The sequence below is a fragment of the Perca flavescens genome, chromosome 23 (assembly GCF_004354835.1).
Source record: "Perca flavescens isolate YP-PL-M2 chromosome 23, PFLA_1.0, whole genome shotgun sequence".
Lineage (NCBI taxonomy): Eukaryota > Metazoa > Chordata > Actinopteri > Perciformes > Percidae > Perca > Perca flavescens.
In genome coordinates, this window is record NC_041353.1 from 6,056,601 (window position 1) to 6,078,814 (window position 22,214).

General features: G+C 41.5%; 3 protein-coding genes across 3 annotated transcripts in view; 2 read left to right on the top strand and 1 right to left on the bottom strand.

Moving 5' to 3' along the window:
• kin (Kin17 DNA and RNA binding protein) lies at positions 1-5,079 on the top strand. The gene is made up of 12 exons (XM_028570117.1): positions 1-288; positions 376-470; positions 964-1,007; positions 1,098-1,220; positions 1,650-1,834; positions 2,539-2,587; positions 2,676-2,727; positions 2,824-2,974; positions 3,074-3,193; positions 3,299-3,398; positions 3,561-3,661; positions 4,777-5,079. The coding sequence occupies exons 1-12, from the start codon at positions 175-177 to the stop codon at positions 4,834-4,836; spliced, it is 1,194 nt and encodes a 397-aa protein (XP_028425918.1). The 5' UTR covers positions 1-174; the 3' UTR covers positions 4,837-5,079.
• The window catches only part of itih2 (inter-alpha-trypsin inhibitor heavy chain 2), an 18,649-nt gene continuing 1,422 nt past the window's right edge, over positions 4,988-22,214 (bottom strand). The window contains exons 2-23 of the mRNA XM_028570116.1: positions 21,879-22,070; positions 19,000-19,105; positions 18,181-18,213; positions 17,846-17,884; positions 16,647-16,819; positions 16,282-16,386; positions 16,039-16,201; positions 15,519-15,626; positions 14,508-14,636; positions 14,281-14,397; positions 13,721-13,889; positions 12,724-12,849; positions 12,048-12,229; positions 11,095-11,280; positions 10,697-10,836; positions 9,933-10,105; positions 8,112-8,261; positions 7,824-7,937; positions 6,653-6,851; positions 6,392-6,564; positions 5,509-5,620; positions 4,988-5,424 (exon numbers count right to left, since the gene is read on the bottom strand). Of these exons, the coding sequence (XP_028425917.1) occupies positions 5,277-5,424; positions 5,509-5,620; positions 6,392-6,564; positions 6,653-6,851; positions 7,824-7,937; positions 8,112-8,261; positions 9,933-10,105; positions 10,697-10,836; positions 11,095-11,280; positions 12,048-12,229; positions 12,724-12,849; positions 13,721-13,889; positions 14,281-14,397; positions 14,508-14,636; positions 15,519-15,626; positions 16,039-16,201; positions 16,282-16,386; positions 16,647-16,819; positions 17,846-17,884; positions 18,181-18,213; positions 19,000-19,095 (2,835 nt within the window). The 5' untranslated portion in view covers positions 19,096-19,105; positions 21,879-22,070 and the 3' untranslated portion in view covers positions 4,988-5,276. The remainder of the gene's footprint in view (positions 5,425-5,508; positions 5,621-6,391; positions 6,565-6,652; positions 6,852-7,823; positions 7,938-8,111; positions 8,262-9,932; positions 10,106-10,696; positions 10,837-11,094; positions 11,281-12,047; positions 12,230-12,723; positions 12,850-13,720; positions 13,890-14,280; positions 14,398-14,507; positions 14,637-15,518; positions 15,627-16,038; positions 16,202-16,281; positions 16,387-16,646; positions 16,820-17,845; positions 17,885-18,180; positions 18,214-18,999; positions 19,106-21,878; positions 22,071-22,214) is intronic.
• The window catches only part of itih5 (inter-alpha-trypsin inhibitor heavy chain 5), a 20,877-nt gene continuing 19,369 nt past the window's right edge, over positions 20,707-22,214 (top strand). The window contains exons 1-3 of the mRNA XM_028570115.1: positions 20,707-21,054; positions 21,134-21,178; positions 21,887-22,050. Of these exons, the coding sequence (XP_028425916.1) occupies positions 20,938-21,054; positions 21,134-21,178; positions 21,887-22,050 (326 nt within the window). The 5' untranslated portion in view covers positions 20,707-20,937. The remainder of the gene's footprint in view (positions 21,055-21,133; positions 21,179-21,886; positions 22,051-22,214) is intronic.

A 22,214-nucleotide genomic window follows, 5' to 3' on the forward strand; every position in this document is an offset into this window, starting at 1 on the left:
CGGTTATCGCGTGTTTTAAACTCTCGCGTCAGGTTATGACGCTGAACACACGGAAACTGTTTACGTTAGTAGCGGTTGTTGGTGGTTTAGCTGTGATTCGAGCAGGCTTTTCTCAGTTTAAACGTTATTAATCGGTACGTATCGGTTGTTTTATGTTTATTGTTGCTGGTCAGAATGGGGAAGGCGGACTTTCTCTCCCCCAAGGCGATAGCCAACCGGATAAAATCCAAAGGTCTCCAGAAGTTGAGATGGTATTGCCAGATGTGTCAGAAACAATGCCGCGATGAGGTAAAAATGAGATGTTCGTTAAATCCGTCTACGTTAGTGTATCCGTTGTTGCTGCTGTCGATAAACTGAACTAATGTGTCTTTACAGAATGGCTTTAAATGTCACTGCATGTCCGAGTCCCACCAGAGGCAGCTGCTGCTGGCCTCAGAGGACCCAAACAAGTTTATGGACCATTTCTCTGAGTGAGTTCCCTCATGGCGCAGAAACAGAATCCTTTATTGATCCCTTCGGGGAAATTGTTAAATTGCAGCTGCATACATTAAACACGTTGGTGTAACGTTACTACTACGGAAGCGTAATGCGTTCACTTGAGAGAGAAACACATCCGCACGTTTTTTTTTTCCTGAATCAGAATCCGTTTGTATTGGCCAAGTTTACTTCCATACACAAGGAATTTGACTTCGGTAGGTGTTAACTCTCTATACATAGACAACTAGTAATATAGACACATAATGTACAATAGAGATGTGCAAGATGCATATTGGAATGATACAGTATGTAATGTGTAGAGAGTGGGTGAGTGGCCAAAGTGGGGATGACCCCACTTTATAGAGAGAATTGATGGGAATTGTCTTAGAATTAAATTCTGAGATGATTATCTCGTTCATTCACGATTATCTCATCAATTTTCTAACTACAGATGGTTGGAGTTTAATCTTGTTTCTTTCCTCCCAGTGAGTTCAAAAGCGAGTTCTTGGAGCTGCTTAGAAGACGTTTCGGTGAGTTCCGATCCCCGCACAGATTATCCGGATGTTTAGCTGTTTACTGGCCGCAAACCCTTTCAGTGTGTCGTCGTTTTTCATCCGCAGGGACCAAGCGAGTGCACAACAACATTGTCTACAATGAATACATCAGCTTCAGAGAGCACGTCCACATGAACTCCACACAGTGGGAGACTCTCACAGACTTCACCAAGTGGCTGGGCAGAGAAGGTAAGCTTTCTCAACATGTGGTTCTATACAGGGTTTTTACATTATGAGGTTTAGGTGCAGCACCAACATCATTGTTGGCACCACCTAAGCCGAATGAATGTAAAATAAATATGAGCATCAAAACTAACTAAATGACACTGAGATCTAATTATTGTAGTTTGGTCTCCAGTGGACTTCTTTAGCAAGTATTGACTTTAAGCATTTGAGTGTTATTTATTTACTATCTGCTCTAGCTTTTTTTCCCAACACAGGTATGTTGGTAAGGATGTGAAATTGATAATTATTTCTATTGAAAAACATCACATTTTCTGAGGGAGGACCCCTAATCCAAAGCCAAATATGCGCACCTAAATCTTTGACAAACCCAGGGAAAACACTGCTACATGGATTTTTTCCAATGTGTAATTATTCGCTGAATGTTACTTCTAGGTCTCTGCAAGGTGGACGAGACCCCTAAAGGCTGGTACGTCCAGTACATCGACCGCGACCCGGAGACCATCCGCCGCCAAGAAGAGCAGGCGAAGAAGAAGAAGCAGGAACTGGACGACGAGGAGAAGACCGCCAGGTTCATCGAGGAGCAGGTCCGAAGAGGCCGCGACGGGAAAGAGATAGACGTGAGTACCAGACAGGACCGACTTCAGCTCCACGTAGTGAAGATCAATAGAGAGTAGGGCTGCATGATAGGAGAAAAATATGTGGAAAAAAAAATGTAAGATCATTTTTGGGGGCATTTTAGGCCTTTATTTATATAGGACAGCTGAAGACATGAGAGGGGAAATGACATGCAGCAAAGGGTCGCAGGTGAGAGTCTGCGTCAAGAAGTAAACCTATATAGATATAGTAAACATATATATATGGGTAGCTCTACCAGGTGAGCTACCCAGGCGCCCACGAAAACCTTGTTGAGTATCACGATAACGGTAGCCTATTACTTGCGATAGATAAACAAATATTAAAATGTATTCAGTTCTGCTTTTTTGCTGCTTTCAGTATTCTTCTAAAATACAACATATTGCTTGTTGAATTTAAAACAGATGAAATGAATGAATTCTTTCTGTAAACAAATTGAACATAAAAGGCAGCACCAAAAAAAAGGGACAGTTCCATTTTAACGTGCAGTTTTCTGCCGATATCTTATTTCAACTAGCACAAAAAACCTCTGAGTGTCGATCGCGAAATGTTGCAGCCTTTCGTGGTGTGTTCATTGCGCCGGTCGATATCGCGACGACGTTTACAAAAACAAGATATTGTGCAGCCCTAATACAGACTTGACATTTCAAAATAAAATGATATTTTATCCCTGTACTTTAATCTGTAGGAAACTCCAGTTTTCACAGAGCTGAAACGCGAGAGTGAAGAAGAAAAAGGTTAGTTAAAAAAATAGTTTTTGTTTGGGATCATTTACATTTAACTATGCGTTTCTTTCCACTCACCCTCACATGTTTTTTTCTGCAGTTGCTTTCAACCTGGGCGCCTCCTCATCTGTGGCCGGGCCTTCCAAATCGAGGTACAGAGCTCTTAGAACATTGCTAATTCTTCTGCCTGATTTTCAAGCAGCTATAATTCAATCATTTTGCCTGAAACGGTTTGTGTCTCCCTGTAGTGCTTCCCTGGGTCCTAGTGCTCTCAAAGCAGCAGCAGCAGCATCATCATCATCATCCTCCTCCTCCTCCTCCTCAACCAAGAGGAAAGACACCAGTTCAGACACCAGGGGGGAGAAGAAAAAGAAATCTGCTCTGGAAGAGATCATGGAGGTAGAGAAGATGATTTTTGTCTCGTCCTCTGTGTGGCGTGCTTGCATTCGGTCGTTTTTTTTTTTTTTTTTTTTTCCAGTTGCAATGCTTTCTGTTCAGATGGAGGAGAAGAAGAAGCAGTCGGTCAGAACGGATCACTGGCTGCAGCCCAACATTGTGGTCAAAGTTGTCACCAAGAGACTGGGAGAGCGGTACCACAAGAAGAAGGCTGTCATCATGGTAATAAAAAGCTTTGTATTTGTTGTCACATGAGAGGTTATGTGCATGTGGGGAAAAGAAAGAAGACCTATGTTGCTAAAAAGCCGTGGATCCCTTTTCTCGTAGGAGGTCCGAGACAAATATGGAGCCGTGGTGAAGATGATCGACTCCGGAGACAAGCTGAAATTGGACCAGAATCACTTAGAGACGGTCATACCTGCGCCAGGTAAACCACCAAAACTCTAACCTTCAATAACCCCCCCAAAAAAATGTTTCTACAGATTATTGAATGCAGTTGTGTCAAACTGATCAATGGTTGAAACATTGCGATGTACCTCAGCTGTACTTTTCTATCTGTATCAGCATCTTGTTGTCAAACGTCCTGCAGGTAAACCGGTTATGATCCTGAACGGTCCGCACCGAGACACCAAGGCTCTGCTGGAGGGAATAGACGAAAAGAACTTCAGCGCTACGCTCACGCTCGACTCTGTAAGCATTTCGAGGGGCTGTTTCCACATCTGTACCGGTCGTTGGTTTATCATTGATTGGTTTATTTTGTTTCCGATTGGCTGACAGTTTGCCCATTAAAACTGTATAGTAGAAACATAGTCTTCGGTCAACAGCTTCACCCAAATTACAAAAAAGCATATTTTCATTTTCCTCTAGGATTGTCTTACCATGCAGATAGGTTGTGGTTTTATTTTCCCTGGTTCTGACGCACAAGTCCTCTGGGATTTCTGCCTAGTTTTGTTTCGTGGTTCTTGAAACACAAAAAAAAAAAAAAAAAAAAAGACATTTCAAAGATTCCAAAATAACTTTTCACAAACAGTGTCCCGGTGTCAGCAGTTGTCTTTGGGAAAAAAAACCTCTACTAACTAAATAGTCCCAAAAATAAATTAATAGTCCCCACCTTTCACAGCGAGGTCTGTTTATTAGCCAAAGCAACTGAGACATTGTTCCTGGAGAGAGATGTTGCTGGTGAATGTAACATTTTCAACTAGAAGCATTCGGAGAGTGTAGACTTCGGCCGCATCTCGCAATGTTAACAAAAGTGAAAAATAATGAATGTACCTTCTCCGTAATTGGGATCCGCTCCAAAATTGAATGGGCTTTTCCTTGGCCCATGCTACACCCTTCCACCAAGTTCCATGGAAATCAGGCCTGCAGTGTTCCGTAATCCTGGTGACAGACCGACAAACCAAGCCCAAAAACATGACCTCCTTGGCAGAGGTAATGATATGGGCACTAAAAATAATCCCGTAATATGGGTGAAATAACCCTTTAATCACCATGCACATCCGTGGTGGTTGAATTAAACCTACTGTATTTACCACTTTACACAAAAAGATACTTTAAAAAAAGTTCCTCGTTTTGATTTATTTTAAAAGTGGCTATATGTGTGACAATACACTCCAAAAATAGAACATGGACGAAAGTATTTGATAACACACACTACGTAGGAAATAAAAGCATCTCTTTATCTACCAACAGGATCTTAGAAGTTCCATGAGCTGCATTCACTTTTATGTTGCATATTTGTCATTTGTTGTATCCAGTACCGATGCTGGAGCTATCATTAAAGTCACATTTTCTCGCGTCTCCAGGGTCAACAGAAGGGGAAGAGAGTGAACGTCGCCTATGAGGATTTCTCAAAACTGGCCTGAACGAACAACCTTCCTGTTCTAACCTCAGGCAGCCGTTTGGCTAAGGGACTCTACTGTGTCAGAGTTACTTCCCCCAAGATTCACCTGTACATATACACACCCCCACAGTGCATTAGCAGCGAGTCATCACAGAGAAACCCAGAGCAATGTGTTCAATTAGTTTTTTTTATTTTGTAATAATAACCAAGTTGATCTTAACATTGCAGATGTACATTTTGTCCAAATAAACTCTACAGAAAAAAAGTGACTTCTAGTGTTTTCTTTTGGAAAGAAATTGGGAATGAAGCATTTTATCATTTTAAAATCAGGAAAGTTAGATGTACACAAAGTTCCCCTCTTTCTTCTGGCTCCTGTTTTACAATTTTTAAAAAATGGGTCTCATTTTCTCACTGACCCAGGGGATTAATAGCAGCACAGGGTACTTGTGTGTCTCTGGCTGCTCAGAGAGTCTGCAGGAAGCTGTTGAGATTTGGGACGATGTAGTCGGTGTAGTGGCCGTCGATGAAGCCCTTCCCGCTGTTGTGTATGAACCAGCAGTAGACGTTTGAGCCGCGCCTCTTATCGCGCCTGTAGTCCTTCTGCCAGCCCCTAACACACACACACACACACGGTTATGGTTTTAAAAAGAAATGTGTTTGTTCAGAAATCAGTTCTAGTTGAGTTAAAACTTACCTGGTGACGAGAAGCTTGTTGCCCTTCACATCCATGGTGGCCTCCTTCTTCAGAGGGTCGACCCCTTCGTGCATGTCATACACTCTCACATCAGGCTCTCTGGAAAACTGACCTGAGAGATCACAAACATGCTCAGCTTCAAATCTCCAAGTTAAAGAGGATCTGTGTACAGTTAGGCTGCGGTACAACTTGTAACGTTTTTAGCAGTTAATGTCGTCCTTATCGTCCGTTGTATCAACAAAAGTTAGGTAGAAAGATCTAAAAAGTAAATGTAAAAATGTGGCTTAAAACTGTATAAAAAAGTCAATATATGGCTGACGCCATGGGGGTATGACACCATCGACGGGTGACTAAATTTTTCTGCCTTGAACATTGTTGAAAACTTTGTGTAAAAAAAAAAATTTACAATTCAGCTTAATATAGATAGTCATTTTTAGACATCTTAAATCAGCAAAGTAATCATGTTTAAGGCTGTAAGGTACTGTAACAGTAAAACCCAAAACCAGTGTTGATGTGCCTTAAGGCGCAGTACCACTAATGGCCACTAGATGCTGGCTCCAAAAATGTAACTACATTGATGTGGGCTCAACTTAACTTGTTATGTTACTTATGCTCTCAATAGCTAATTTGACTTTTTCTAATGTGTGTTTTTGACTGTCATTATGAGAGTCATTGTTCTGTTTCGCAGATATTATGTATAATGTTTGTTTTTTTCAAATTTAGATTAAATAGATCCAGTAACTATCAAAAATGGCCTCCCTTTAGGAACCTCTTGGTGACTTCCTCCATGTTTTTCTACAGTCTGAGGTCTGACTGATATCACACTAACACCCTCTAATTGTATAGCTTCCTGTGAGAATTTCACGACACCGCATAGACATACCTATGAGTCCATGGACCAGAGGGGAGTACTGGTTGTCGTTGGGAATGTAGATACCGAGGAAGTCAACGTTGACTGGATGTTTCTTCCACACACGGTGAAGTAACACCATCACTTGGATGTTGTCATTTATGACGATGGAAACATGAGAGTTCTTCACGATGGAAATCCTCACACTGAAACACAGAAACATAACAACGTGAGATAAAAATGTCTCTGATGTCAAGGCACACGCTGTAACAAAAGGGTGCGACAGCCGTTTACCCATCCTGTGTGATTTCAGCCGTGGCCCCCCAGGTGAAGGAGTGGTTGCTCCTGCCGTCAGTCAGGGCGATGCTGTCTGTGCCGATGGTCACGCTGACTCCATCAGGCAGGTAGTAGACGGAGATGGTGCCGAAGTAGGTCTTCAGTTTGCTTTTGTGTGTCTGCTTAGAGCCGATCAACTGACCGTTTACCACCACACCTTCAGGAAAGGAGACAAGGTTAAAGAGGAGCGTCAACCCGTGGACAGTACTGAGTGGGAAGTGACTAATGTAAAAACAAAAGTAGATATTCATTTTTGGGGTTAGAGTTAGGCTAAGTTCAAAGTTGCAGCAAATAGATCAAGTGACACATTACTGAACAACTTTTGTCATCTGATACCCGAGTATTTACGCTTTCTAACTTTTTTTTTTGCAGTCATTTGGATGAAAAGATTGATGCATTCCGCTAAATATGAAGCTACAGCCAGGAGATGGTTAGCATACTGTAGCTTAGCAAAGCACTGGAAACGGAAGGAAACAGCTAGCCTGGCTCCTTTGAAAGATTAAAAAAATAAATAAAAATGCAACCAGCATCTCTAAAGCTCACTAACTAACATGTTATATCTTGTTTGTTTAATATGTACAAAAACTGTCAAGTGGTTTTTTAACGTGGGTTATGTGTGGGACTATTTCTTTGGTGGGGCACAGTGACGACAAGATGCTATCCCCCTCTTCTCATTTCTCAGTTTATACATCCTCCATTCCTTTCTTCGTCTTTGTCCCTCCCACCTAAGATGCGAGAGACCGAGGCAAGGAGAAGAGGCAAGGAGAAGTTTATCGGTGTTTTTTGCCCCCAACTAGTTAGTTTACAAATTAAGATGTAGTTTATAAAATAGATGTTTTATTACAAATAAAACTACCCAACAATATAAAGGCCTACGGGTCCAGCTGAAATGATGCGCCGATTAAACACTTTGATATACAGAACTGTTTGGATCGTTTCCAGTTTCTAAAATGTGAGGATTTTTCTGCATTGAGTATTTTTACTTTTAATACTTTAAGTAGATTTTCCTGATAATACTTACATACTATTACTTAAGTAACATTTCCAATGCAGGACTCTTTTTTTTTTTTTTTTTTTTAACTTGTAAAAAAGAAAGATATTTCACACAACATTTGGTACAGTCTGGTACCTGTTCCACTGTCAGACACCAGGTTGAGAATGTGGCCCAGTGTGGAGTCGATGTTGAAGCAGACGTCCATGTTGCTTCTGGGCAGGTGGACGATGAAGTGAGGGTCGTTATCCACTGGATGAGAAACACTCGTCACACATCCAGCACTGTTCACTTTTAACACTGCAACTCGATTGGGGATTCATGATTTTATGGAAGTCGTCAGAAGTGTATGTGTGTGTGTGTGTGTGTGTGTGTGTGTGTGTGTGTGTGTGTGTGTGTGTGTGTGTGTGTGTGTGTGTGTGTTACCTAAGTTGACTTGTTGAGGCAAGGTCCACTCCTCTGGGCCCTTGGCCACCTGACTCGGGGGGGCCGGAGTGGTCAACAGGACCCAGGGTGGAGGCTGGTAGACCACATTCACCGGAGGCACACCACTGGGGCCTCCTCCAATTCCTACTCCTACATACACATGACATAATATAAAGGTAACACCCAGAGTCATTTCATCGGCATTGTCATTACCAATTACACTAAGATTATTTTATTGTGATTTTATTTTTATGTGATTTTGCAAACATTTGCAAAATATCTTTCAGAAACAATTTGAACTTAGCACAAAAAGTAAGGAAATTTGTGTTTGGTAGATTATTTCTCTGTGGTAACAATGTTTTTTGACAATAAATCTTATACCGTTGGAAAGCCTGTTTAGTTCCCTTTCAATGGGGCCCCATTTTTAACACACACACACACACACACACACACACACACACACACACACACACACACACACAAATGGTGCCCCATTTGTAAGGGAACTAAACAGGCTTTCCAACGGTATAAGATTTATTGCCAAAAACCATTACCTGTTACCACTAAGGGTGTGACGAGATCTCGTTTTACAAGATCTCGCGAGATTATAACGTGACGAGATTTCTCGTCGAGGTGAAAAGAGTGAAAGAGTCACAGACAAGACGAACACAATATGTAAACATTGTAAGAAAAAAATGCCGTACTACTAACTACTGCACCCGCTAGTTAGTAGAGAGCTGTGGTGGTGCTGTAAGTGTTTTTGCATAGTGCTCGTGTTAGCCGCGGTATACGGCATTTTTTTCTTACAATATTTACATATTGTGTTCGTCTTGTCTGTCACTTTCGCTGTTTATTATTTCCGCAGGAAAACCAAAATGTTGCCACACGCATGATTTAAAAGTGGCAGGGGGATCTTCAATAGTAATTCCAAGCTCCATCACGCTGACATCACATCGCCTCACGAGACAACTTTTCACCTCGACGAGAAATCTCGTCTCGTTCTCGTGAACCCAATCTCGTGATGTGTCTCGTCTCGTGGAGTAAGCGTCTCGTCACACCCCTAGCTTGTAACCTTGGTTCTCTGAGTAAAGACTATTTGTCCCAGTCATATTTCTTAACTGAAGTTTTCTTTAAATTAGTGTTAAGATCGCGTCTCGTTCTCGTGACCCCAATCTCGTGTCTCGTCTTGTCTCGTGAGCGAGTGTCTCGTCACACCCCTAGTTACCACAGAGAAATAATCTACCAAACACAAATTTCCTTACTTTTGTGCTAAGTTTAGATCGGAAGAAAACTTATAAAACTGTCCTGTAATTCAAACACCATTAAAAATCAGGTTTAGAAATGAAGGGGTGCCGTCAATCCAGGAGTGGGCTTGTGAGATGGCTAGGGCGGCGGTGTTTAAAAGAAAACGTGTTCATGTTGCAAGTTGTATGTTTTGTATGTTGCTAAAAAAAAGCAATTGTTTAATCACAAAAAAGCCTAGTTTTTTTAAATTAGAGATTGCTCAGAATCATTCCTTTGGCCAACAGAAATGTGAAGAATCGTGATGATGGGCTGATGGTGTTGTCATTTATACATATATTAATTTGGTTTATTGTCTATTTAGTTGAATGGTCTTGAATATTGTAGTTACTGTGTCATCTTTTCTTGATCTTTGTCTGGGTGGGTGACAAAGTGGCGGGGGGAGGATATGATCGTGTTGCGAATTGTATAATTTGTATGTTGTTTAAAAAAAAAAAAAAAATAGAATTGCTAAATCACAAAAGAAAATCAGGTTAAGACATTAATCAACATGTAAAGGTTGTATCTTCTGTCAGGAACCTAAGCAGCAGCCATGCTTGGGGTCCTTCGGGGAGTCGGCCAGCAGCCTCTCCTTGGCGTCCTCGCTCTCCACCAGCAGAGCGGTGAGAGGAGTGACGAACTGATGCTCCACGGCCAGCGACATGATCCGCTGGGTGATCTTCCTCTTCCTGGCAGCCGAGGGAGCCAGAGACCTGCAGGAGAGCAACGCTGCAGCTGTCAAATACTGATGATGATGCAAATTACCATCACACTTCCACAAAAAACCAATGTCTCCTGATAGACATGCTGATTTACTGCTGCTGCACTGATCGCCACCAACGTAATTAAGTTGTGTTCATACAATGACAAAAATGTATCTTGAATCTTGAATGTGATAAAAGGCCCTTAGATTATTTTTTATTGAGTTTTAGGTGATGTATTTGTGTAAAGACACTTTAAGCTCATTTATTTGCATTCATTTCCAATTAAGGATTTTGTTTCTTTAGAAGTCAAAGAAAAAAAGTCTGGAGTGCTCACAAGTTCAAACAAATAATGAAGGTGCTCTTTGGAAGGTGAACACAAATGTTCAAAAGAGAAAAAAAGGTCCAAGGCACTCTTCTAGCAAAAACAAATGTCTTTATTTAAATGGCTATTTTATCTAGAAATCTTAGTATGTTAAAAATTGACGGGCAGCAACCCACGCGTAGCGGCACAAAACGGCCTCCTTCAGGATGTTCAGGTTTTTGTTTCTTGATTTTTGAAAACTGTTTCTCACTGTTTCCCGTTTTCGGGACCTTTCTCACCTTTCAGAGATCAGCTGTTTGATGGTGATGTAGGCCCACATTTGTCTGGCGAAGCCTGTGAACGAGTGCTGCTGCTTGGCCAGCTCCGTGTCCAGCTCCGCGTAGTCCCCCTCTGTCTCCAGGGTGATGTCCAGCCGGGCCTGCAAGATGCGAGATGGGACAGGGGACACTGGTAGTACCAGCTCCTGGCCTTGAACACTCAACGTTCTGATTGTGCGTTCATGTGAACATGTTGTGAACAAGGGGTGTCTGACTGGGACTGAGTACCCAGGGCCCTCATGTGAGGAGGGCCCAAAGAAAATATCAGAATGAATAGCTATGGGTGCCGGGAGGGGCCCATAGAGAATGCATTTCTACAGGGCCCGGAATTTTGGTTGCATATGGTGCGTTACACTCACGGCAGACGCGGTGGTGAAGCTGGTCAGGGTGTTGCTCTCGGACGGCAGCACCTTCCCGGCCACCACCAGCTCGGAGCCGCTGAAGTATTTATCGAAGTGGTTCTGGGTGACGTCTGACACCGAGTCCTCTGGGAACTGAATGGTGATCCTCCGCAGCAGAGGAGAGGAGACCTGGCTGTAAAAGGTCTGCAGGGGAATGAAGAAGATGCTGTCAATCTTTAAGAGCATCAGGAAACTAAACCCTGCTCTCCTGCATGTCATAGTGAAACATCTAAAATCTCTTTGCACTTACTTGAACACATGGAGGCAGAGACAAAGTCTAAGATTATAGTGCATAAGGTGGTGGTTTGGCTTGTTTGTTTTTTTAGAGCTGCAAAGATTAATCGATTAGTCGTCAGCTATTAAATTAAACGCCAACTATTTTGATATTGATTAATCTGCCATTTTTTTTATGAAGACAAATAAAAATAATCTAATTCCAACTTCTTAAATGTGAATATTTTCTAGTTTCTTTACTCCTCCGCGACAGTAAACTGAATATATTTGAGTTGTGGACAAAACAAGACATTTGAGAACGACATCTTGGGCTTTGGAAAACACTGATTGACATTTTTCACCATTTTCTGACATTTTTTAAAACCAAATAACTAATCAATTAATCAAGAAAATAATCGATAGATTAATCAACAATGAAAATGGTTATCATATGGTATCATGGTTGCATGTAAGATATTTGCCTTAGTTATTACTTTTCTGCATATCACTGCATATATACATTGTTGCTGTGTGCATGTATTTATTTTCCTATCACTTAAAAATATAACATAGAACATATGATGCATGGAAATAATTCAACTTTCATGAGGGAAACGTTTATGAAAGATTTTTTGTTGTTGTAGGAACTGAAGATCTGAGTGATGCAGAGTTGTTTGCTGAAGGTAACGTTGTCGTACCCGTAGCTGCTCTGCAGCATCATGGTTGGCGTAGATCCTCTGAGCCATGCCCCTGTTCTCCATGGCGATACGCTCCAGGAAGTCATAGTCCACGTCGAAGCCGATGCCCAGCGAGAAGAGAGAAAACTCCTCCCTCATCACCCGCTTCACATTCTTCTGGATGGTGCTCAGCTTGATCTCACCTGCAGGAATCAGCATAGCACCTTACTGACTAAAGAAACAAGACTTGCATGTTGTTTTCGCTTTCATTTCCATGCATTCTTTCTCCGTGTTGGTGGATGAGCTGCTAAACCTGACAGTGGAGTTTAACTTTGTCAACAAGGCCAACCTATAACACTTTTCTTTCTTTTTTTTGTAACTTTATTGTCAATATTTCTCATAACAGAAATAGTAAGCTAGACAAGACAGCAATAAAAAAAAAGCATAAACAGATGGGAAAAAAGGAAAGAAACAAAAAAAAGAACACACACACACACGTGGAGGGCTGCCAGAGTATTAGAGTGCAAGATCAAAGCATGCTCAGATTAAGGGCGTAGCATAGCAGCAAACACACACATCAGACATTTAGGTCTCATCAAGCATTATCAAAAATGGATTCCACACCTTCAAAAAGCATTTTTGTGAATTCTTTTTGTTCACCTAAAACCTTTCTAAGAGGAGCGTAAGTCAGTCTTACCCACAGTGGGGTCTCCATCAGACACCAGGATGATCATGGAGACCGAGCGAGGGTCGATGAGACCCTGATTGGACGCCTTCAACAGCATCTGAACTGCTCTCATCAGTGCCTCGTTGATGTTGGTACCTGGGGTCGAAGGTCAGCAAAATATACAGTGTTTTCCCTCAGTTTGTGGATTGTGCACGTATTTGGTGAGGGGTTTAGGCATCCTCCCTCGAGAAAAGTTTTTCATTAAAACAAATTCACATCATTCTGGATCATTATTATTACCATGTCTGTAGTCTCGCATTGCCAGACCTTCCTCTACAGCGCTGTGGAGGAGGGTCTGGCTAGTCCACACAGCATTCCGGGATAGGAGAAAAACGTGCTCTGGTTTATTGGCATTTCTTTAAACCAGTCACAATTGTCTTGGGCGGTGCTAAGCGCCGGACGGAGCAATGGTGCCTCTTTAAAATAGCCTCCGGAAGGAACTTGTTTTGGTGGAATGTGTGTACGTTCTAAAGTTGTTTTAGTCATGAAACAGAAACCTCAGATTGGACAGACCCTGCAGAGATCTGAGGAGCAGTTAACCATAGTCCTCATAAATCAAAGACAACAAAGACGGACATCCGGCCAAAATGAGGGACATCCGGCGGAATGTCCAGCGGCACCTGAACAATCCCGGAAATGAAACGTCGTCGATATAGACTACCATATCTGTGTCTAAAATGTTGGAAAAGCTAGAGCAGATAATTGAAGACAAAACTTAGTAAGGAAGTCCACTGGGGACCAACTACAATCATTAGATCTGTGTCATTTAATCAAGTCATTAAGTTAGTTTTAATGCTCACATTGATTTTACATTCATTCGGCGTAGGGGCTGCCCAAAACGGCTTGGGTGCTGCGCCTAAGCCTTATAATGGCAGGGGAAACCCTGATATAGTCATTAACAGTTTGTGTTTAGCAGGTTAATTAGAGCAATCAAAATGTTATAATATAGAATAATATTCTCTCATACCTCCGTTGGGTTTGATGTTCTGGATGTATTTCTTGGCATCTGCGATCTGAATGGAGGAGCCGGCGACCAGCTCCTCGCTCCAGCAACGCACATTGTGGTTGAAGTCGATGATGCTGAAGTGATCATCTATGGTCAGGTCATCCAAAATAGCCTGCATGGCCTCCACTGTCTGTGAGAGAAGTTTGGGTTTAAATGGGTTAGGCGTTGACCTCAAGTAGTTAAGGTTAGGATAGCCGACTGGTCAGGGTCTTCTTGCCTAGAAGTTACGTTGGCTCCATAATAACACATCAAAGTGCCCAAATGTCAATGTAAACAAACTACTTAAAAGAGAAGAAAAAAAAAGATAAAATAACGTGAAGAACACCCTGAAAAAGGCCGTCTGTGCCACTTTGTGTGGGTTGTTGCCCAGTTCTATTTTTAATGTACTAGAATGTTGATATGAAATATCCATTTAAATAAAAGGCTTTTTAAATTGTTTGCACTTCCAAAGAGCACCTTCGCAATTTGTTTGAACTTCTGAGCACTCCAGACTTTTCTTCTCCTAAAAGCAAACCACTTACTTGCTTCATCTTGACTCCCCACATGGATCCACTGACGTCAATGACAAACACAATGTTTTTAGGAAGAGGCGAGAGGTTGGAAGGAGCAAAGAATTGGACAAAGTGGCCATCTGACACCTGGAGGAAACAGTGAAGGCTTTAGAGATCACCTCCAAACAGTTTCTAGCTGTATGTGATATGAAGCTTGTTAGTGAGGCTTTAAACGATATTGGATGAGTGTGTGATACCTGTAGTTCACCGGCGTTGCTGTCCCTGGTCACATCATACTGGACAATAAAGACGCCGTCTATTGCGCTTCCAGTGCAGTTGTCACACTTTCTCTGCTGCTGGAGGTTGGGCTTGAAGACAACATGAGCCTGGAGACACAGACACAGGCCATGGTACAACTGGTTAGATATAGCCTGGTTTACCCTAGACCCTTCTCAGTGGTAACTGAGAGTGGGTCTGGGGAATGTTCATTCACAGCCCATTTCCAAAGGGGCGTCACCAACGGACGCCGCTCAAACGCCTCTGGGCGCAATTGGATAGTCCTTCAACCAATCAGACCAATGATCCGAGTGACGTAGCAGCGACAGCAGCATCAACGGGTTGGAATGGGCTCTTGGCCAGACTGACTGGCCAAGAGGGGGGTGGGGGGGCTTGTATCATGTGGACGCGCTGACAGTTCTGTTGTCATTACTTATTTGTCATTTTCCTGTCATTCTTCATGGGCGCGTGTTATTTGGCAGTTGAGTTCAAATATCAACAATCTTTGCGCAGAATTACTTCCTGTGCCTTTAATGTGCGAGTATGTGAGTGTGTGTTTGAGCAGAGTGAATGGGAACAGTTTTCTTTTATGAGAGACAGGAAATGTTTGTGAACATGCAAGGACAATGAAGGCATTCATGCATTCATTTATTTGAGTGTGGAGATTCCTTCTCGACTTTTAGGGTATACAGTACATTTGTGTTAAATAAGTTGGCTGTGTATAGGAATATTAGGTGGACCTTGCCTTTAGAATAAATGCAACAGGGATGATACCTTTAAATGTCTGCCTCATTCAGGATTTTGCTCAATTTGTGCAAATCTCTCAAATTCACAGAAAGGATTCAGGTTCCCGTCCAAAAATCACGTCACAGCTTCATTTGTACCTTTAAGCAGATCCAGATTTCTCAATTCTAATTTCTGAACATTTTCTATACATCACTAAAACAAGAAAGAGAATTGGTACTGGCTCTCTGGGTGTTTTCCGGTCTTACCTTCTGTTTGGATGATGTAACTTTGATCATCCCTGCAAACTGCTCTCCAAGGCTGTTTGGTGTTTGTACCATGGAAATTCCCTTCGGCTCAAAGATGTACACATCCACCTGAAGAGAAACCGGGTCAGTGACCATTGCAGGAACACACACTCAGTGGCGGTTTAACACCATTTCAAATGGAGGAGCCAGGCTGGGGCCACATGCGATTTTAGGAGTCCCAAATATTAAGCACAAGTGTTACATACCACCAACCCTCCATAGGTTTGGTTCTACAAAATACTGATACACATATAACAATAAATACAATACTCATTCAGTGTTAACCTAAATTTTATTTATCAATGCACATGAATAATATCCCCTCTTTTGGGGATAAAAGTATGGTTAAAAATGTATGAAAATGGGGGTCTCAGATGGGGGTCGAGGCTTAATATGAAGGAGGCACTGGCCACCCTTTGGTCCCCTCCCCCCCTCTAGAACCGCCACTGCACATTCTGTCCAGACACGCAAAAATCCTCACCTGGAACTGTGGCACCAGCCTCCCGGGCTGCAGGTACAGGGAGTGCTCGTAGAAACCCAGCTTCCTGTGCATCATCTCCTGGTAGTGGAGCTCAAACTCAATGTTACTGCCGGGTGGAACATGGACTTCTGTCTTAAACGTCTCCATGTCCTGGGAATTCGCCCTGTAAAGCAGAACCATTTCAGTCTGTGTGAAGCTGTTGAGCTCTACAGAAGTTTGAACCCCAAGACGCTGGTCCAGTACCTGACAATGCCCGCCGCCTTGCCTCTGGCTCTGGCCTGGGCGTACAGGTTCCTGGCCACTGTCTTCTCCTTCACTGAGCCCACAAATGTGATCCCATTCACATTCCTGCAACACAAACAGTGAAAAGTTAAAGAGCCCCTATTATGCTTTTTGGGATTTTTCCCATCTTTTAGTGTTTTATAGATATATAGTTTTTTTTTGTATATGTAATCAATGTATAACGTACAAATAAACACATTTCACTCCCACAGACAGCCCTTTTTCATAACGGCTCACCCACATTCCTGTTTAAAATTCCCTTGGCTCTTTAAAACTCTACAAGCTCTCTTTAAAGGGCTGTTTGGACTGTGTGAAACTGGGCTCACATGGTGAAGTTGCTGATGAAAGCTCGTTTGGGGATCTGGACGTTGAAACCGATGCTCTGGGCTTTGGAGCCCGAATTGACCACCGAGCTCCTGACGGTGGTGTGGGCGAAGCGCGACGTGATGCGGCTCTCCACCTTGTAGCTCTTGACGGTGATGTCATCTCCACGGATGGCCTGTGCGGGCGATGACAGAATAAGTGACGGCGATATTAAGCAGACAAAAGGAGGATCTGGGTGTCAGCAGTTAAAACGATAACGTTTTCAGATTTGAAGGATTTTTCTTTCTGAGAATTCTCCCCTTTTTCTGAACTGGACCTCTGTTTATTTTGAACTTTGTGCCATACTTTTTCTCATCTATCTTAATATTTAAGAAATTTCTCTCACTTTTTTACTGTGTACCACAAACTAAATCTTAAAGGTATAGTTTGGATTTTTGAAGTGGGGTTGTATGAGCTACTTCTCCATAGTCAGTGTGTTACTGACAGTAGATGGCAGTTGGCACGCCCCCAGTTTGGAGAAGCAGGCAGGAGTACCGGCACAGAAGCTAAGCAATGTACTGCTCTGGACGGGGGCAGCATGTATGTCAGTTTAAGGGTTAGGAACTAACAAAACTAACAAACTAACTAACTGATCGAGGCAGCAGTAGACCAGCAACTCCGTGTTCTGTGAGGTAAAATGACCTCACAGGAGTCTGGTGGCTTTGAAGAGAGACTATAATGGCTTCAGTTATCCCTCTAAAGGGCTGTCTGACAGCAAGGTGAAGCGGTGAAGATATTCTAAATATAGAATTTTTATTTAAGGAATATAGAATTCCTTAAATATTCCCTTAGATTTGTTGAAATTTAGAAAACCTCATAACAATGACTAAAAATATGACATATGGAACAGTTGAAATGTCTATGCCTAAAACTTAAGATGTCCTGTGCACAATCTTTTTACACACTTCCTCTAAATGCGAGGGTTTTTTTTAAATAAATAAATAAAATAATGCAACTGAGTTCACAAGACCTACACTGATTTGATTTCTTAGGAAGAGACAGACAAACAGGCAGACAGACAAATGAGAGCAGGATTAGTGCAGAACAAAGTCAATTACCCGTCAGTCATGGGAATCTCTTCAAACAGCAGCATATTGACTATTTGATAAGGTTAAACTCTGTCACAGTGGAGAGGGCTCAAACAACAAGTCAGGAGTCATACCTCAAAGTCTTCCTGCTCCTCGCTGGTCAATATCGCTCTCTGAAACACACAGACACACATCAGCTCCATACTGTCTTAATCTACTCTCTGGGAGAGGATTATAATTCACAAACTGTGGTTATTACAACACAGATGACACAGGATTACCAGAAGGATCAGAGTAGGTTTGTTTGTGATTTTGTGTAATTAGGTCAGATTCTGTACACCCCATGGATCGATGATTGCAGTTATTGCAACATCAAAGAGAAAAGCAAACCCACAATTCAGGCTCTGTATTCTACAATTAGACAAGTCTGTAAATAAGAGAAGTCAGGTTGTGTGGTAGAAGATCTCACCTTGTGTCTCTCCCGATGGTCCCGTATATCTGACTGGTGGCACAAAGAAAATTAGGATGAAAATCTGTATTTCTTTTTCTGCAACAACTTAAGAAAGATATGTATTTTTCATGTGGCTTAACTCACGTTTAGACAGACAACAGAGATAATAAAAATCATTGACATGTCAGCAGTAGAAGAGTAGAGTTTCTAAGTGAGTTTTAAGGGTCAAAATTCAAATTTATTCAGATTTAATTCCAAAAAACGAATATATACAGAAGAAAGAAGGTTTGTCTTAATAATAATAATAACCCATCAGGCAGAATTTGCCCGTTAAGAATAAGACATACATTTTGTATGTTTTCTGCAGTTCAGAGAGTAGACACATTTCAGAGATAACAAAATGCCATAGCTTCTGCTACACAAAGGTGAGTTTTTAAGGTCAAAGGTCAGGTGCAAGAATTTAGATTTCATTATAAAATTTCACCTATACACAAAAAAGCTCTCACAAGTATATAAATGTATTACTCTTGCAATACACTTAATACACAAAATACACTTTTCCCCTTTAAATTGTTTCTCAATTTCACTTTTTTGTTTTAATTCATGTGAAAATCATAAAATCCAATAAAAATAAGGCCAACAACCACCAACAGATGCAAAATCTATTAATGCACATGAGAATAAAAATGTGTATTTTATCTTTCTTTCAGTTCATAAATCACAACCAATTTGATCCTTACTTTGACTTAAGATTGATATCAGTCTAAAGAGTGGTTTAAACTCTATTCTGTGAATTTAAAACCTTCTCCCAGTCCCCGCTAACACCCTCCAACTCACCGTCTCTTCCTCCCATTCTCCATCGATCACAAACTCAAAGCAGCGGCCCTGTTGGAGGAGCAGGAGCCCCAGAAGTAGCAGCAGCAGACGCCTCATGTTTCCAGGCCTGTGGGCTCAAACACACATACCCTCACACACACACATATATATATAATTATATATATATGAAAATAGACAGACGGTCCTTGTGCAGACACAGCTGAGCTTAAAACTGAAGGTTAAAATCCACCGAACTGATCGACTCCCAGCCCCAGTCAATATTTGCAGTGTTTCATGTAAGCCAGAGAGGAGAAGGAAACTTTGAAACTTGACCTGCAGTGTGGGCAGGGTAAATACATGGGACAGATTTGACTCAATCTTAGATTACACAGAGATTTCACATCAGACTGGTTGTTCTAAGGTCTGGGACTTTGATATAACAGTCACAAATGGTGGATATTTTTTTCCAAATATCATTCTGATGTGTAGCTTTTCAAACAATATAAAGACACAGAGATGAACATGTTCAAGGCACATATCCCCAGTTTACATGAGAAAGATGTAATGTTGCATTATGCCCACAAGATGGCACCAACATAGATCTTACCGCTGAAGCCTTTACCTCTCCATACTCACGTTGTAATGCTTAAAGTGGATTCTTTTATTTGACAGTTTAATTTTGACTAAATGCATGATTTTTAGGGAAATAATGAAATGTTTTCTTTTTTTTCACACTATAACTTAAAAAAACTATCATGCAAATGCTAAGTGTGATAAAGAAAATAAAGAGGCAATGAACGATTATAACTCCCTAAAACACTGAATGATTATTTAGAGTCCTACGGCGTTTCAGTGACTTTTTGTTTTTCTAATTAAATTAATTAACAACCTTAAAAGTATTTAATTTTTTTCGTTTATTAGGATGTATCATACGAAGCTTAAATTAATAGTAGTTACATGTAAACTTTGCAAATGTATATTATTTATTATGGAACAAAGGTCAGATTTCATGCAGCTGATGGAAGGTCATAATAAATATGAATAATGGCATGCTGCCTTTAAGTGCTCCTCGTAAACTCCAGCTCTTCTGTGTTGTGTTTACAGTACTGTATGTAGAAGAAGCACAGGCTACTTCTTCTGCAGAATGATCTCTTCAACGTTACCAAAATCCGAAATCATTGTAAGACTTCTTCTGTGAACACATGCACATCCTTCTAACAGGCTCTATAGACTTGTCCACCCTCCCTATGTATGTCCGTACACCTCCCTGAGTGGTCATTGTGAAATAAAGAAATTGTCACCCCATCTCTGCCTCTACTGTCAACTAGGTCTACAAATAAAAGAATGCATAAATACTGTATTTAAAAAAAAAGAAGACATTAACTACTAACTAATTATCACAGAATGTCAAACATGGGGTCATTGTAAATTATACGAGGGACTAATTGAACTACAAAAGTTCATGTCAGCCACTTAGTGGGTGTTACAAGTAGCACATGCACATGGGGGAGACTTTCTTTTCAAAACCGTATTTCTCTTTTTGTGTCAAACCTGACTAAATGGTGTTAATAACATACAAGTGATGAACACGGTAGAAAATAATGTGATAGCGGAAGGAAATACAGCAAAATGTAATTTAAATCCCTCCGCTATATAGCCGAATCCTGCTCTCTGCTCCTCCCAGACTGGACACTTTTTTTAAGGGTTTAACTCATAATTGCAACAACAACAAAAAACGACACTCCCTGAAGGCAGCAGCAGCCCAAATTGCCACTCATTCACGAGTGGGACTGAAAACACTGCATCACTCTCCTCCAGTGGGTGGGCGTATTTTTCTCCTCCACACCGTGTCACCGCTCTGTCCGGTCACTCTGGTCTGGACTGACGGATACTCGGAGACGCTGCGCGCTGGAAATAATAATGTCCCATTTATCTTTTTAAGTTTTACTTGACTGCAAGATGCTGCTGCTGCTGACTTTACTGATATGCACCAGCCCGAGTGTACTGGGGCGACTGGAGGAATCCCAGTTTGCAGATGACATTGATTCCGACCTCGCAGACTTTGATTTAGGCATTGTAAGACATTTAAAAAACGAAGGGGTTGTACATTCCTGTGTTTGGATTTTCTAATCTGACTAATTTTTTGTACACACAGGCGCCACGCAGGGTCCCGCGGCAGGTGAAAACTATACTAGCCAAGGTAAAGTCAAATTTACTACATAGACATGACGATGTTTTAATATTAATCTATTTTTGTTCCTTACATTTAGAGGCTAAAACGTTTAGATTGAGTCCAAAACGTTTAAAAACAATGGTATAGGCAAAGCAAAGAAAAATAAATTGGAAGTGGTTAATTTAAAATGAAAGATAAAAACAATGCCCTACATTAGCCTGTTGTCTTAGGCATTATGTTTTGGCACATCAACTACATAATGACACCTGTAAATCCGTCACTAATCTGAGAGTTTAGGAGTTTGTGGTGACTAATCTCCCTGGCATTAAGAAAACATTTGATTAAACAGAACTTTCTATTTCTAACAGTGATACAGAATGCATGACCTAGTTTCAGTTATTCAGAAGCATATTGTGTCACCCTGAAATTGTGCGCTTTAGGGCGTGACGCACAGGAGATCCGCCAAGCGCGCAGATGTGGCATGAGTATCTGTAATGCACTGGATCTTAGCTCATGGGAACACATTCCCCTGCCTCTGTTTGGTTATTGTAACTATAGGGAAATTGGGGTTTTCTTGGGATGGGGAATCTTGGTTTATCAAAAATAAATTCCGTGATTCTCATATGCACAGCAGGGCTGCGTAAAATCGTGCCAAATTGGCATTTACAAACATTGATCTGGAAGTCCAAGTGGTATAGGTCTTTTAGTAATGCTGTTTTAATTTTACCTCTGCAGGAGACTAAACCGCACATCCAGGAACTCTCCATCAAGACCACCATAATCTCCCGCTACGCCTTCACCGCGGTGTACTGCGCCATGCTCAACCGGCACTCCGCCGCTGCCGAGGGCGTCTTCCAGTTTCAGATCCCCGCGGGAGCCTACGTCTCCAACTTCACCATGTAAGAGTCTTGCAGGTCAACTGAGCAGCAACAATAACACACATAGTGAACCTAAAAATCATAATAAAATGGGGTTTTATAGACATTAGTGTCGCCTAAAACTCTTGTATCTCAGCTTATAGTAAAAACTGACTAAATGCCTTTACAACATCATTAACATGGAA

Bases quoted from the DNA above. Each gene is read 5' to 3' on its own strand.
- kin (XM_028570117.1), top strand. From the start codon at position 175: ATGGGGAAGGCGGACTTTCTCTCCCCCAAGGCGATAGCCAACCGGATA. The intron at 3,194-3,298 runs GTAATAAAAAGC...CTTTTCTCGTAG, and splicing joins AGAAGAAGGCTGTCATCATG to GAGGTCCGAGACAAATATGG. The intron at 3,662-4,776 runs GTAAGCATTTCG...TCGCGTCTCCAG, and splicing joins CTACGCTCACGCTCGACTCT to GGTCAACAGAAGGGGAAGAG.